At 32.5% G+C, this 17,719-nt stretch overlaps 1 protein-coding gene across 2 annotated transcripts; it reads right to left on the bottom strand.

The window, feature by feature from the left end:
- Positions 1-1,895: 1,895 nt before the first annotated feature.
- On the bottom strand, positions 1,896-17,719 carry LOC140062752 (uncharacterized). 2 transcript variants are annotated; one of them, XR_011847531.1, is made up of 9 exons: positions 17,459-17,719; positions 15,161-15,223; positions 9,698-10,168; positions 8,806-8,924; positions 8,250-8,329; positions 4,006-4,028; positions 3,180-3,236; positions 2,684-3,017; positions 1,896-2,635 (listed from the first exon to the last, which is right to left on the bottom strand). XR_011847531.1 is itself a non-coding variant. In XM_072109076.1 (8 exons), exons 1-8 carry the CDS (start codon positions 17,633-17,635, stop codon positions 2,808-2,810), a joined length of 1,200 nt encoding a protein of 399 aa, XP_071965177.1. In that variant the 5' UTR covers positions 17,636-17,719; the 3' UTR covers positions 1,896-2,807. The 2 variants fall into 2 exon arrangements, 1 of the variants encoding a protein (XP_071965177.1); XM_072109076.1 differs by having other exon boundaries at positions 1,896-3,017.

Below are 17,719 nucleotides of genomic sequence, written 5' to 3'. Positions count from 1 at the left end.
GCTGGAAAATTGAGAGGCTCGTTTCGTTAAGAATATCGTATATAGCCATAATAAGTGATTTTGGCCCTTTATCGGCAGAACCTCCCGTAATGGGTCACCGCCCGTAAGCGGCCACTTTTCCAGGTCCCGAGGGTGGCCACTTACGGGAGGTTCAACTGTATTTAACAAAACAATTATCCTTAGTTACGCATAGAAACAGGTTCTAAGATAACATAGATAATACATTTTGACATAACTTGACCCAAAAAATTTTTTTCACAAGGTCAGACATTTTCTGGGATTCAGTAGATAAGTAAATTTGGGAAAAGGTAGTAAAGCTATGTAATCAATTGTTTGTAGTCATGAAACCCCATATTAAAAATATTGTACTTAGTTACGTATAGAAACAGTTGCTACAATACACTATAGGTAAAATGTTGATGTCATTTGACCTCAATATGTAAAATTTTTATTTTTTCATGAAACTCCATATTTAATTTTTTTTTTAAATATCATTTGTTACGTAAACAGGTTTAAGATAACACTAAAGGTCATTTTTTTAACCTTTATTCAGATTCGTCAAGACTTTCTTTCTGAGATTATTAGGATTCAGTATTTAAAGTAAATTTGGCAAAAAGTAGAAATGTAAAACTATGTAGAAAAAATGTTTTTTATTTATGAAAAACCCCTTATTTTTTTTAAATTTTCGCATAGAAACAGTTACTATGGTAAAATGTTGACCTCAAAATGAATGAATTTACAAGGTCAAGTTTGTCATTAATGGAATGCAGTAGAAGTAAAATTGAGAAACATGTACAAATGCAATCAATTCTTTGTATTTATAAAAACGCCATTTTTTACGTTTTTTAAAAATTACTTTCCTTAGTTACACATAGAAATGGTTGCTAAGGTAACACTATAGGTAAAATATGAAAATTGTTGAGAATTGTTATGAACTATCTTGTAAATTTTGATCAAACATTAATAGTTGTAGTAAAGTGGGGACCTGTCCTGTTTTGCAATCTGACCCCTTTTGACCTCAAATGACCTATTTACAAGGTCAGATTTTTTGGGAGGTCTTTCTGTATCTCTTTACACAAAATAGATTTAAAAATTTATAAAAACCATTGACTCAATTATTTCCAAGTTTAACATTATTTTCCATCAACTAAATATTTCAATGCAAAATACTGTTTTTCTGGCAATTAATTGAAATAAACCTGGCAACACATTCTCCTATTTTATCTAAACTATTTGTATGACTCTAGTAGCAATATGACGAGCCATATATACATTTTATTATTGGATTAGCCATATTTAAATTGTGTTTCATGTGTTTTGTTTGTTGATATTTTGTTATATTTTTTGCATTTTTCGTATTTTCCTGGCAACACAAAACCTATGTACGAAATTTACCCCAGTGTTTTTTTCGTGATTATTGTTGAAAAACCTATTGACTATCAAATTAAAAAACCTCATTGATTTAAAAACACCACTTTGGAAGTTATAGGTACGTTTATGAGGTATACTTTTATAAAAAAAATATTTTTTAAAAACACCCCTTTTTAAAATAATGGTATCAACCAAACTCCATTTTGTAATTTATTTTTTTTCTACATTAAATGGAACTCAATACATGTTGTTTACACTGCTATAAACAAAAACCGTATAATGTAAGTATTTTTGGTTAAAATAAGTATACAAGTTTGTACTTTTTCACTATAGAAAATCTGTGAAAAATGGCAAAAACAACAAAATTTGGATAATTGACCGTTGTCATGGCAACGGAGGCTAAAAATTAAAATGAATGTTGTAGATATGCTTTTTATTGAAATGTCTATTCATGGTAAAAATTTGAGAGAAATCCATTTTTTTACATCTGCCACCAAATCTTTGATTTTTACAGACAATGGCTCTTAAGCTCTCTACACTTTATGTGACAATTTAATGTGCCCATTATATGGACACAATGATTTTTGGGCACATCACACACTTTCATCAAACTGATAGTGTTCATTAAAAAAACAAACAATTAGCATTTATAGAGTGTTTGGTTATAATTGAGTATACAGTATTCTACAATAAACAATAGACATTTTAGAGTAGCCATCTAAATGCATATTATATTTTAGTAATTTAACCTTTTCATAACATTTACTGGTATTAACATTAATTAATAATTTGGAATGAATTGTGCATAAATAGGATAAGTAGAATTTTGTACATGTTTACTGTACAAACAAAACTAATAAAATGATTACTAGTACTCCTATGTCCATATACAGTACAATATTATGTACATTAAGCAACTGAATTCTGCCAACACGAAAATTGCTATTTAATATCTGAAGTATCAGATTTTGATATAATATGTTCCCTTTTACCAATTCAGTAATGTTGATTCATATAATATTTATGGTAAGATAACTTAACATGATTTGACTAATTAATTATTTGGGAAAAAAACAATAATATCTGCTTGATTTAAATATAGACATACTGTATATTTGTAGTGGCATTGAAAAAAGCAAATGCTAAATGTCAACTTAAGACCTGGTTTTCTGTTTAACACGGATATGTTGTTTTTCTTTACAATATAAGTGCTTCTAGTAAATAACTAAAACAAATTAGCCTAGCTTAACTAAAACAAATTAGCCTAGCTTAACTAAAACAAATTAGCCTAGCTTAACTAAAACAAATTAGCCTAGCTGTCGGTGGAAGAGATATGAATGCCAGGCTAGTGATCTGAAAGTAAAGTAGTGGCTTCAAGCCTACTGGAGAACAACATGTACGAGTTCAGCAAAACATCTGACAATAAACAAAGCTGACTAACTTTCACTTATTTCTCCTTTGTACGACACAACATTCTTGTCAGTTTCGTGTAACTTAACCTCATACAGTAGTTCTGGATGTGGTAGATGCGCCAGCATCTGGTTCCAGATAAAGATGCTTACATTTTCCGATGTGCTAACACGAGTTTTGAAAAAGTCCACTTCCACATCTAGGTTTCGGTGATCTAGAGGCTCCATGATGGCTTTCTGTAAGATGATGAGAGACAATTTTTTGTGCTTTTGCTTTTCAGACAACATTTTAAATAAAAAGAAAATAGCAAGCATTTTACCAATATGAAAAAGAAGTGGTTTTGTCAAAAATACACAGAACACTTGAATTAATATTGATAAATAAACTGCTTTACCTACCTGCATTACATTCTTTAAATCGTTTATGTTTATTACCATTCCAGTCTTAGGATCCACCTTTAGGTAACAAGAAACATGTTTAGGTTAAACAAAACATATTTAGGTTGAACATAAACATGGTTAGGATAAACATGTTTAGGTTAAACAAAACATATTTAGGTTGAACATAAACATGGTTAGGATAAACATGTTTAGGTTAAACAAACATATTTAGGTTGAACATAAAAATGTTTAGGTTGAACATAAACATCGTTAGGTTAAACAAAACATCTTAAGGTTAAATATACTGTACACATGATCAGGTTAACCATATACATGCTTAGGTTAAACATAATATGGCAATATTGCCATAGAGTAAAACATAACTACTATCAACATATTCAGAGGCATAGGCTTGTTGCTGTCTAGGGGATGCGAAAAATGTTAAATGCGGGATTAACACTAACCCCTCCCTAATCCTTCAGGGCTGATCTGTAATAAAATTTTAAGAAATGAAGCTGCTAGGTCCCCGGAAAGGCTCCAGAACCATCTAACCATGGTTGGAGCTAAGCTAAGAAAATTTTGAAAAATAGAGGTGTTAGGTCCCCAGGGAATGAACTTGTACTTCGAAATATGAATCGTAATATAAAAGTATGAACAGATCTATGGTTGGGGCTTAGCTGAGAAACTAGAGCTGCAGGTCTTTATAAATTGCACTTATACTTTGAAAATGTCAGGCATAGAGGCCCATAGAGATCTTTTTGCCTTTTTGTGGGAGGGGGTGTCTTTCAAGCCTACGCCCCTGATATTATAAACATATAATTATTACAAAACATAACTATCTTACCTTGCCTCTTAAAATAACTTCAACTGAAATATAAACAAAAATAACATTAGTTTGTCAATGGCATCATAATCAGAAAGCGATGAGAGTGGGAATTTAAATATCATGTTAAATGTGATACTAAGTGGATAGTGTGTCATTGCAGATGCCCCAACTCTCCTGATGTTAGGAGGAAAGAAAAAGTAGATGAAAATATTAATATGCGAAAATATTAATATGCATAAGCATTAGTCAACGCTTTAGCTTTGCACTAAATAAATTTGCATAATGGAAAAAAGGCTAGTATTTAGCACATTTTAATAGCATTTCTGCTGAACATTTTTCCACAAGAAAATCACTCATCAAGAAACGTCATCTTTAGCCTCAATGCAGGTCGAAAAAGTGGAGTCATAGGGAATAATTTTTTAATCACAATTGAGGCTAGTATCTGAAATCTGGTCCCGTTTCTGTCGTAAATTTATTCACACAGTATTTAAACAAAAACTTTGTGCCTTAACAACCTTTAAAAAAACCTTCTGCCCTATAATGATGAAACGCCTCCAAAATGCAAATCTTACAGTACAAATCATAATTTGAGCTTCAAATAACACATACATTTATAAATAAATTCAATTTTCTGCTTCATACAAAGATGGCAGCCTTCAGTACTAATATACGATACTAGTTTAACACTTTTACTGCCAGAGGTTTTTAGCCCAATTTAAAGCTGATTGAAACTATGTATGTGATATGATTTATATGTAATTTAGACTAAAATAATCATAAAGATTTTAGCTTTACAATGCTACCAAAAACGATTTTCAAATCGTAATGTAAATCGTAATAGTAAAATAAATTTAACCCACTGAGTTTTTTGTAGTTTCGTTCAAGAAAGTCAAGATATTCGCGATTTTGTGCAAGACATCACAATATGAAAATATCGCCCAGTGAGATCAACAAACAACGAAAGAGTTACTTACACGGCACCGATAAGGCCTATAAAAACAAGTTATCACTATCGAAAAATGTATTACATTTTTTAAATCATAATGTTTCGCCAAAATCCACATAGTAAAGACCCCAGGCCTAGTTAACGAGGCCTAAGGTTGGTCCGGAACCGTTTTACGCCTAGGCTAGCCCAGTACTACTAGCCTAGTAAACTGATGATAATATCCATACCATTTCTAAACAAGTTTGTTGCATGAAACTCGATTAATACTTACAGTGAAACACCAAAACAATTAGGGTATACATACAATAATAAAATTAAAGACTTCATATTGAAAATGACTCCATTATTTTTTTATTCAGATAACAAACAAACATGTCAATCCACAAAAACCTTCGTAATGCTTCGGCGGCATAGCTAGTGCGAGACCGATACACAATGCGCCAAGCTACTGTGATGCGCGGTTTTTGTTATTTCGACAGGTACTATTTTGACAGTCGTTCGTAACCAGATTAGTTATCTTCAAATAGTAAAATATTGACGGTCCAGACCGAATATAGTGTCCATATTTATAGTAAAAAAAACGCGAAACACAAAGATCTTCGTGTTTGGCAGTCAAGCGTTGTGTTTCCAAACACGAAGATCTTTGTGTTTGGCAGTTAAATGTTATAATGCAAAACAATACGCTTTGGTTCAAATTCAAAAGGCAAGGTACGCATCCCTGCCAATACTTTTAACCAGTACATTATTAGGTTATATGCATTATCATGCATATAACATCTTGATTCTGTCAGAATCTTTATTTATTTATTTCTTTATTTATTTTTTCTTTCCTTAAGCACTATTTTGTCCGTCAATTATCTTAATATCAGTTTAGCTAAGTAAATTTTTCAGAGTTTATTCCTTATGGCCAGGAATCGATGTGTTTATGATTTTATGGCGCACAATAAAAAATTACGCGGTCTATTAATTTAACTAGCAATTTAATCTAGCAATTTAAAAAAATCACGTTAACATTAACTTTCTTCCTTAAAATGTTCATAAACTAAAGTTAAAAGTATATAGTTTGACAGTGCATCATTTTTTTTTAATTTTTAAAGATGTCACCATAGTAAAAAATTATAATTCATTGATGTATGTAATATCTATCTGCACCAAAGTGGTTATTGCGTAGTAAATACACAGAGGAATCTTTCTATGACTTTAAGTCAGTTGTGTATGTCTCAGTGGTCTGTGCTCGTGTCTATGGCATTCAAGGTACCGAGATCGAGTCTCACCTTGGGAAACCAAACGAAACATGATTTTTCTTTTTATTATCCATATTGTTTGTTCAATTTTATTTCTTAGTGTATAGTCAAGTATCATTTATTATCATTTTTTTAAAGAAAACGGACACAACACAAACTCAAAAACAAAAACATTACAAAAAGTGTCTACATTATGTTTAAGGCTCTAATAGCTCCTGGAAAGAAACTATTTGTAAATCGTGCTTTATTGGCCTTAATAGAACGAAATCGCCGACCGCTGCGCATCAACTGGAACATACTAGAGGCCGGATGAAATTGATCATCTTTGATAGCCACTGCCTTTTTCAGAAGACGATCCGAAAATATGTTCTCCAAAGGAAATTGTGCAGATCCAATTATATGCGATGCGGTCTTGACTATTTTCATTTTCGGTAGTGCTACCAAACCATACCGTTAAAGAATACGTTATGACACTCTCTATAACTGACCTATAGAACGACGACATTATTTATTAGTTTATACAAAATGATTTAAGTCTACGTAGGAAGTAGATTCTTCTTTGGGCCTTTCTAATAATGTTACGTGTGTTAATATGCCACTTCAGATCATTTGAAATATAAATACCCAAGAACTTAAATTCTTCTACAAACTCAACTGATATACCATTAATAAATATTGGATATCTGACATTAAGTGATTTACGGAAGTCTACAACCATTTCTTTAGTCTTAGATACATTCAAGAACAGATTGTTTTCGCTACACCAGTCTACAACTCGTTTAACTTGGTTGCGATAATTAGACTCATCACTGTCATCATTGATTAGACCTTCAATGGTAGTATCATCCGCGAATTTAGCGATATGACAGTTACTGTAGTAGGTAACACAGTCATAGGTAAATAAAGTAAAAAGAAAGGGCGACAGAACACAGCCCTGTGGTACACCTGTATTTATAATACGCTAGCCGATATAATGGTACCCACTTTAGTACGTTGGGGTCGATCAGTTAAAAAGTTTAACACCCAGTTACGTATAGAAATATCGAAACCGATTTCAACCATCTTAGTGTGTAACTTATACGGTACAAACGTATTAAATGCTGAACTAAAATCTATATATAAAATCTAGCATATCTCTTATCACGTTCGAGATGCTCTAAGATCCTATGCAAAGTGATCGATACTGCATCTTCGGTAGACCGGTTTGGTCTATAGGCGAACTGATAATGGTCAAGATCTCGAGGACACTTGGCCTTCAAGTAATTAAGGACTATATGTTCAAAGCATTTCATCAGAACAGACGTTAATGTTATAGGTCGATAATCATTCAGGGTTTCGAGTGGGGAACGTTTCGGAATTGGAATTATTATAGAATCTTTAAAACATCGCGGAATAATTTGAGATATAAGAGAGAAATTGAAAATGTATGTAAAAATATGGGCAATCTGTTTGCAACAATGTTTAACAAGCATAGGGGATATACCGTCTGGACCAGCTGACTTATTTGACTTACATCTACTAAACTCATTACAAGTATTCTCTTCAAGAACAACTAACAGTACATCATTACCATTTTCATAATTATTGTCTTGATGGAGAGGGTAAGTGTCAAAACGACTGAAGAAATCATTCAGTCGTTTTGGGGTAGGTCATCATTTGATTTAATTTTATCAGATTTTGGTTTGTAGTTTTTGTATAGATTTATAATGAAATATAGATAAAAAGAAACTTATGTCTTTATAATTATGTAACAAGGGTGGTTTATGACACTATACGCAGAGGGATCTTTGATCGGATTGTGATACCGGCTATTGTATTTGTGTTAGCAAGATCCTATAATATATTATAAATAATTAAAGATTTTGAGAAAATCAATCAGTCAATATATCTTTATTTAAATCAATGCATATAACCTATAATTCGTCATAGTGACGAATTAAATCTAGTTATATACTGGTTTGCTAAATGTTGATTAAATCCTCTAATGCTTTTGTGCCACACCACGTTTTTCTATTTTTGAAAGGCTTACTGGGTTGTTGTAAAATTAATTATAATAAGAATGTTTCTTGTACCTGTATAATTATGTCCATGTCCATTTGGATTGTTACACTTTCCATAAACTTGTTTATTTTCTTCATGCGTAAAATAAATACTAGGAAAAAAATGAAGAAAACAACTTATTCCTTCATTACATGACCAATCAATTCATCTATCAATTCCACATATTGTAAAACAATTGAACTTTATGGACTTTGCAAGAGACATTTTTTAATGTACACTATATAAACCTCTATAAGTAACCTCTGACCTCCTTGTCCATAGATAACTTTACCTTAACTGCAAAATTTTAGGTAATTTCAGAAAAAGTATCGCATGACAAAGCTTTATTAAACAATGCCATTTGTAGTTTTTCAAAAGCTTTTCCAACTGTTTCGATTTATTGTTTTTCATATTTTGCATCTCAATGTGATCCAATTATATTACCAATTGTACCAATTTATCAATGTACAGTACTATGTTTGAACTCATTATCGAACTTGCTTATTTAATTATTATGTGTAAAGAATGTGTTATTGAATAAATGAATGAGCCTATGTTAACACAATAAATTAAGAAATTTCTATGTACCTGTGAAGTCTGTGAGATGCAGAAAATTTCTCTATACGTCTAACATATGCAACTGGTGAACTAATCGTTTGAAGATCTTCTAAGCTTATCTGGGCTGCCATTGCTGCTGATAATACAATCTAAAAAGAAGAAGAAGAATAGCAAACAAGTGTCAAAACACAAGATTAACAACGTATAAACCAAGATCCTGTCAGCTTGTCTATGTGTGGCCTATCTTATTGTAATTCTCTATGCACTCAATATTAACAAGTGGGTACGGGTACCATCATATTTCCAAAAAATGAAATCATCAAATTTAATGTTATTACACCATCCACAAAATAAAACTATAAAGCAAAGTGATAAAAAATAACAATACAAGGTCATTTTTAAACAATTGATGGAATAAAACAAATTTACTGTAAAATGTTAGCCAATTATAGAATGTATGGTTTGGTTTAAAAATGCTCACCTTTATAACAGAAGGTAACAAGTCCAAATCATTAATATCTCACTCAAATCAAATTTTATATGTATTTAAATTTATTATGTATTTTTATTTTATGTCTTTGGCACATGTAACAAAGGATTACCAATAGTAAATGAATCACTGTCTTATCAGATAGGTGGTATTATCCCCCTTTTACAGGGGCTATTTTGTGAACTAGTTCACCGGGATAACCTCCTACTCATTTCAAATGATGAACTGTGTCCTACGGATTATATTGCTTATCCGAGAAGACTTGTTCCAGCAACCAGTACTAGGAGCATGTCAGTCCATGGAGCTATGAAATTAGAGCTAATTTTATAGCTCCATGGTCAGTCTAACATAATAAAATGGACAACGTGTAAATTACAAATAATTTTAATTTCAAATTATCTTATTATTATTGCTATCATATTAATTGCTTACTTCTTCTGCATTTTGAAATAATTGCTGCTCAGTTTCACGTTTTTGTCTACGAGCAATTTGTCTTGCAGTACTTAGGTTATGGCGTTGAAGAAATCGCTGTACCCACGATGAGCGTGCTTTGAACATGTGCTCCGGGATGTTTCGTTCTCGAGCAAATTCCATAGCTTTATCCCGAATATCGGAATACTTTACCGAAATGCCTTGGGCATCTAGATTGCGTATCCAAGTCACCAAGTCATCTTCGATGTCTGGATGCCGCATGGCGTATCGTGTCGACCCAGGAGTAGTCAAGGTGGATATGGCACCTGCAAGGGAATGTCGTTTCCGCCATTTACGTATGGACGACTCCGGAACTTTAAATTCTCTTCCCGCTGCACAGTTACCAACTTGTTTGGCTTTCTCGATCACCTTCATCTTGAACGATAGTGAATGAAATTCTCGTGGCTTTGGCGACTGAACAACAGAATTTCCCTATCAACATAAATAATTAAAACAACAAATAAACAAACTGTAATCCCGAAAATACAATATTCCTCAAAAAATGATAATTATCTCATTTTGTTTGAGACCAGCTTCCTAATTAAAAAGATGGTACTATCACTTCACAAAAGATTATATTATATAACACCTAAATAAATTCCTGTCATTTGATTGGACGAATGTAGGTCACATGGCGTGCAATAGTACGCACTATTCAACGATCGTTAAATAGTACTTTTTGAAACATTTTTGTGTACGAAAAAAAAAACGTCTCGCGGATGAAAAAAAATCTAGTACAAAAATTATCCTATGATATGACTATGTACTGTGAAATACAACAGCGCCACCTGTCGTCTGGTCTGAGTTTCATTTGTAAACACCACCGCGAGATATGCAACAGCAGCAGATATTTGTGTACGATTTGGACATTATGTACTAATTTCATTCAAAAAGGCATTTAAATTAGCTTTAGATCGTTTTTAGGATTTTGATTAATTAATGGGGACATCCCTACAGGACGTGGAATTGTTGGAAAAACCATAATTAGCTTAGATAAGTTCCAATTGTCTGTCGAAGTTTTGCCTTTCAGCCAAGCTAGTACTAGGCTACTAGGTCTAGCCTAGGCCATGCTAGTATTAGGCTAGGCCTAGCCTAGGCGTTTTAGCCTTGCTAGGCCTAGGATTGTTTGGTCGTTTGTTGACATAATTAACACAAAAGTAGGTGTGTTTACAAAATCCATATAAATATAACATTTAATATAAAATTATTTAAAACGAAATGTTACTGTTTTTAATCAATGTGTGTGAATGAAATGTAGTAAACTTTGGCTAGGGCTACCTTTTATTTGATTCAAATAACTAGAATTTATTTAGATGTTATATAAAACAAATAATGAAAGTTTTGTATTCGTGTAATGGTACAAATAATGGCACGAGGTGAATGATGAAAGGTTATATTTCAACGAGGCGATGAGCCGAGTTGAAATATAACCTTTCATCATTCACCTCGTGCCATTATTTGTACCATTACACTCATAAACATTATTTGTATACTATATCAATAGGATTTAAACCCAGTGCCTAAATTAAAATGTGGCGGTAGGTACATTTTGAATATGGTGAAAAACTCTTCTTTTTTTTAATGTACAAAGCACAGTCTGAACATGTATGTATTGTGTCAAGCTGAGTAGTTTTGATTTTAGAAATGAAGTGGTAATGTAGGCAACTGCATACTGTACATTGTATCATAAGAAAACCATTATCCAGCATGGCACAAATTCATTCAGTCAAATATTTACCTGAAATTGTGGACATTTTGTAAAAATAATGCATATACAGTATAACATTAAACCAGGTCATTCCTTGCCTTAAATGTATGTTCTAAGGTTAATTATGATAACAAGAGAAAAACAATACACTACCTATGTAGCTCGAGTTGAATTTTCTCTTTTAAATTATTAGAATCTTTTTTTTTCACATATTTGTAACCACTCGAGATGGAAAAAATTATCGTAACAGTTGGTCAATATATTATTTATTTTTGCATAAAATATACTAGTTTGTGCCCTTAAATTAGATGTAAAAAACATAGGTAAACTGTCTTTAAATTAATAGACTGCACTGTCTGTTGGAAAACTGAAATCAAAGAATACAGTTTAAATCACAAGAATGAGTAATCTGCGATTTTTGTATTTTTAGGAATTTGTAAGAGAGCAGCGTAGGTCATAGATGTATACAGACTAAAGAAGACTTGATTATATTATACATGACAACTGTAGAGGCTTCTATTTGGTCTTAAATTGTATACAACATATATTTCTATTTTCTCTAATAAAAATGTTGTCAAAAAATGGCAGGAAAGGTCATTTTTCTAAATATTGAGCTCTGACCTTTATGTCCTACACACTTAAAATTGGTCTTAAATTGTTCATAAAGTGTGTTTTGAAAATAAAATAAGGATTTACATTCATTGTTTATCAGCTTCCTCAATACAGTAGTACACTTGGTGGAATAGTATTGAAAGCTGAACTGTCAATAAACAACGATCTTTGCCTTATCTACAGTAAGTGCTCATAGATTCCTAAAGCATAGTACAATTTTGAAACATGGTACCTAATTTACATAAATATTCAGATGTGGTACTTGGTGGTCTGTATATCGTATCAAGAAGCATAGGTTTACTGGAGTGGGTTAATTTATCTAGAGTGCTTCAACATCATCTTCTCTTTATTAAGGTACTTAATTCTTTAAATACGATTCCCGATTTAATATAAAATAAAACACCAACATCTGATCTACAGTTTGATCTATCTAATCTACATTCATATATTATAACCATCTATAGTGACTTCCTTGTTATCAATTTTACAATTTAGCCATTAAATCTAGTTCAAATTTAGCATCTTCGGCTTCATTTGCTTTGCCTTCATCTTAGTAGACAGTTTTTTTGCACAATTTAGCTTTATGGGCATACAGTACATGTTGCAGTTTTAGCAGGTAACAGGGCTACGATGACGAATGATGATAGAATGGTCACTAATACCAGTATTCCACGAATTTTGTCCTTACATAAATTTATATATAGACTAGATGGTACAGAACAAAAATAAAAGGTACGAATCATGAAATTTGAAAAAGTTTAAAGTTAAAAATATATTATTTCTTATGTACAGTACCCATGTGAATAAAAATTATATGTCTGGAAAGATCTTGTTGAAACATTTTTTAACAATATTTTATGTTGTATTTCAGAAATACCGACTGTCAATATAAATAATCTTACTAAAATACATACATTCTATGCAATGCAAAAGTTCAAAAGTTACGAATCATAATAAAAGACAGGACCTTTTTGGAAAAAACGAGCACAAAAAGACCAATTTTGGAGGACAATATCTAAAAAAAATGTTTTCAAGATTTCCCTAAAAAATAGTCAACAACTTTTTAGAAAGTCTGGGTAACATAATTAAATTTTGGTATAAATTAATGGTATTATTACATGGTAACAGAATTACATTGGGTTATGTATAAAGTAATAAACCTTAATTATTATATACATATGTTTTAGTACTGTATAAATGGTTTCTAAATGAAGTTAATCAACAATTAATTAATAAATAATGAATCCAATTCCAAAACAAATCTATAGTAATTTTAATTAGTATAGAGTCACAGTACAGTATATGGTAGATACTATATTTCCAATCTATGCTAAAATCATTAAAATTCATTCCCTTTACGGGCACCACTTTAAGGATCTATCTGAATCAGTAGTGAATAAACTTATATTTAATAATGATCACGGTAGTTTGATGATGGCTGTAGTACTGTACAGTGTATACAAAAGCCAGTTAAAGTTTAATAGTGATAATATTAGAGAAATTTTGGCTAGGCTCTTGAATATGACAATGAAAATTAAACTTCACAATTCAATTTGTTAAAATGTTTAAATTTGGAACATTTTGTTTATAGTGTAAATGACTTAAATAATACAGTGGACAGATCATACATATATTGACTAAGCTCTGTAAACCACAGATAGGCGCATTTTTTTTTATTATTATAGTAGGTAGATTCAACCAATTCATGTGATGATTTTATAAAATCTGGTTTAATTTAAATGGGCATCAATCATTGTTAAAGTTCCATGAGAACACTAAAAAACATAATATTAAAATTATTATTTGATGTTCTATTCGAATCAATAATCAGACGCGTAATTCCGTTACCATCATGTCATGTATTCCTTTACCAGGCGTATGTAAAAATTGACTTTAAATTGACCCCCAAATACGTAGATCGTAGCTAAAAAGGCTGTACAGCATCCAGGTGGTTACTAGCTAGGCCTTGCCTAGACTAATCTAGGCAACTAACTACAGTATATACAGGCTGTGCAATTTTTAAATAAAGTGTAAATTAAAATATCAATGTTCTTGTATTTTATATCAATAAAAACAGTCGCTGCTGTAAGGGGAATGCATGCGTGTAGCTGTCTCACACAGCAGAGTTCCTTACTCACAGCCATGCCTTTGTGCTTTGTTGTTGTTAAATTGCGCCCTCAATGTAAGAAAATGATGACGTCATCTGTCATTTTAAGCATACGTAAAATCCAGGGAATGCAAAATCAGGGTACGTAAAACATAGGTTCTACTGTATAAGTAGTGTATAACAAATTTTGACTGTAAATACAATTTGAAGCGCAAATTTCTTACTGTGAGTGTGGGTATACAAATAAACTTTGACTGACTCAACTTCTCAACATTTGTATTAATTAATAATTACAAAAAATATAAACATTGTAGAGGTGTATCGTTGTACTTTACTATCGACTATGACAGATTATTATTAAATCACAAATGTTTACTGTGTTTATTTTTATATGTATATTGTGTGGATAAAAGAATATATTTATTTTGCAAACATCCTCTTCCTTATCCCTAATGTTTGTTTAAATTTTACTCAAAAATTTGAACTTATTTTGTGACAAGTTTCTCTTTCGGAAGTAATTCTCGGGGTGCTAATTTACTCGTCAGTTTTTTAACACTGAAATTACTAGTGTATTCAAGAACCATCTAGTAAAATACAATTTGCAGTAATGAGCTCTTTAGGCGAGTAAGTAATGTAGTTCTGGTTTGTCGAAAAATTGAAATGACATAATGTATTTTGAACTTGCTACCATTATACATGAAAGTGTTTGGCCAGGCATTCTACTCTATGCATGATTGAAATTACATCATCATAATCATTCATCAGTTGCATGGTTTAATTGTAGCTTTGGTGGTTAAGACTAATTTTAGTTAATGCTAATTTCCAGAATTTTTAAGCTTTAAACAAATTTTTGTTTGATAATAAGGATTGGTGAAAAAGCAAGCATGCAACTTGTTGGGTCAAGAAAAAAACTTGAGCCTCACAACAAATGATGATATCTGACTCCAGGATGGAGGAGGAACTTTAATATCATTTTACAACTGAAGTAAAGTCATACCTGACTTGCAACATTGTTCAGGCTTGCTGGATCAGCGACCACTACAGCTGTATGAGGATCAATCTGGAAGAGAAACCAAGAAATTAATATTGCTGTAGCCTAGTAACAGAGTACTGTACCTACAAAAATATTGGGTTCTGCTGAAGTTGTCGGTTGAAGTACGCAATAGATCAATTTGTCTACTACTTGAGATACAGTACTGAATCAAAGCCTCTGACAACTTGTCTCTTCAGTCAGGGTTAAAAATTAAGTGTCTTAAGTCACACAAGTCACAAATCAGTTTATTTGATCCATAAAGGAAAAAAATACAAAGCAAAAAATATACAAAAGGACCAGGGAGACTTCCATTAAGGCCAAAAGCCGCATGCATGGAAGCTACCCGAACATTTTACATAATATATAATTCTGTAGACTGTAAAATGTTCACCTATCCATAAATAAATATAAAATGTCTTTAGGCATAACAGAAATGTTGAAATAAGTAATGAAATAGCTACCAATCCCATTGCAGAGGCAAAATGGGAAGTCGAATTGACAAGATCGAACATAAACAAACGTAACTAGAAAAATCGATCGCATTTACTAGTGATTCAATCGTAGAGATAGAAAAGAAAATTGTATCATTTTGTACGGACATTGAAGCGGTTAAGACATCAATGGACGCCGACCGGAACAACGTCACATTACTTCAAAATCAAATCCTCAAACTTGAGAGATACTCTAGAAGTTTTAATTTGAGATTCGGTGGAACTAAAGAAAATACAGATGAAATTCCAATTGAGAAAATCAATGAAATTATAAAGAACGATCTAAAACTACCGAACATTACAGTAAAAAATGCCCACCGTACAGACAAACCCCGTACTTCACCGACCGGAACACCTAGACATATTATCGCTAAATTTCTGTTTCGACCGCAGCGCTACCAAGTACTGATGCAAGCCAAAACAGGTCATGTGTTGAAAAATAGGGGATCTTCGTACTAGAGGACTTACCAAAAACTGACCTTAAAAAGAAACGTAATCTCAGAGAAATAATGGCAAAAGCATACGGAGAAGGGAAACGACCAGTGTTTAGAAACGGGAACCTCTATATTAACGGAAAACTCCACTCATAAGCCGTTCATACGACTTTTGCTTTTGTCAACAAAGTCTTACATTAAATCTTACATCTTACTTAAATTACATTTGTCTCCTGTCAAACATGTTATTGTTCTCACCTACTATTACACCACAATTAAGTAACAATCATTTGCATACAGATGAGAGGATGTCCCACTGTCAAAAACATATTGCTACCGAATACAGATCACTCCGGTCGCGCTTAAATCCGGCCGCGCTTCAATCCGGCCGCGATTCATTCCGGCCACAGCTATGGAGCGCCCAATGAGTCTTTTACAGTACATACAACCGAGACACGTTTTTTGTAGAGAATCAAAATAAACATTAATTAGACGGATATTTGATTATTTGAAATAAATTTATTAATATTTTACATATTGTTATTAACTATAATTAGTAAGTATGGGTACTGGCAAGATAAAAATAAGGTTTTTAACTAATTTTTAATGTTAATGTAAAGCTATAAAATGTACATAGAAAGAAATTAAATATTGTTATTCAAGCATTAATTAGACGTGTGTTTGATTATTTGAAAGGAAAAAGTTAAGTTAAGTTTGAAAGAAAAAGCAGTTCCAACTTTTTTGAATGTTAATGAAAAAAGTAAAATTGTTGCTAATAAATATTCAACTAGGCTAGGCTAGTTCCATTTAAATTCTTTTTTCTTTTAATTCTTTTGGTCACCAAGAATTTGTTATAACACTGAACAGTATAGAAAACGTAGATATGGGCGCTCCATACTAAAACGGCCCCTTTGCACAGGAAGTCGAATTAAATAGCGGCCGGAGTGCATAACATCGCGCTAAACTGATACGGCGGCCGGAGTGAGCGGCTTCCTTGCTACCACACTACCACTGTATGTAAACAAACCGGCTAATCAATTACTAAAGTAACCTAGGGGCCTAATCTAAGAGACATTGGGATACAGGTGAGACTGAGAGGATGTTCCAGTCCATAGGCTAGGCCTTAGGCCTCTTAGCCTAGCCTAGCTTGGTCCACACCTACTAGCCTCAGGCCTACCTAGTACTAGTAGCCTAGCTAGCTAGAGGCCTGGCCCTCTAGCCAAACCACCACACAGTCACAGCAGAGGGGTCTCCTGTGTGAAAGCTAACCATTTTAATTTTTTTTTATTTTATCGTGTTCCATGTCGTGTATTGTCGTGTATAATATCATAACTCACTTCTACTAAGCCTATTGAATTCGGTACAGATTCCACCTTATCGGTAATAACTTCTACTATAGGCTGCTCGGCTAAATGTGCCTTTTCGGTAATAATCTGTTCGTCCGCCATACTGTTCCTAGTGTAGAAAGACAACACCCGAGAGGACGCAATTCTCTCACAATATAAAATACGCATAATGAAATTGACCAACGACGAGCGAGAGATGGTGCTCCTTTCAACTCACTTGTACTAATTTAGTTTGAGGGCAGTATATAATAT

Source organism: Antedon mediterranea, chromosome 11 (genome assembly GCF_964355755.1).
Source record: "Antedon mediterranea chromosome 11, ecAntMedi1.1, whole genome shotgun sequence".
Taxonomy (NCBI): domain Eukaryota; kingdom Metazoa; phylum Echinodermata; class Crinoidea; order Comatulida; family Antedonidae; genus Antedon; species Antedon mediterranea.
This window is presented reverse-complemented; position numbering and strand designations above follow the sequence as displayed.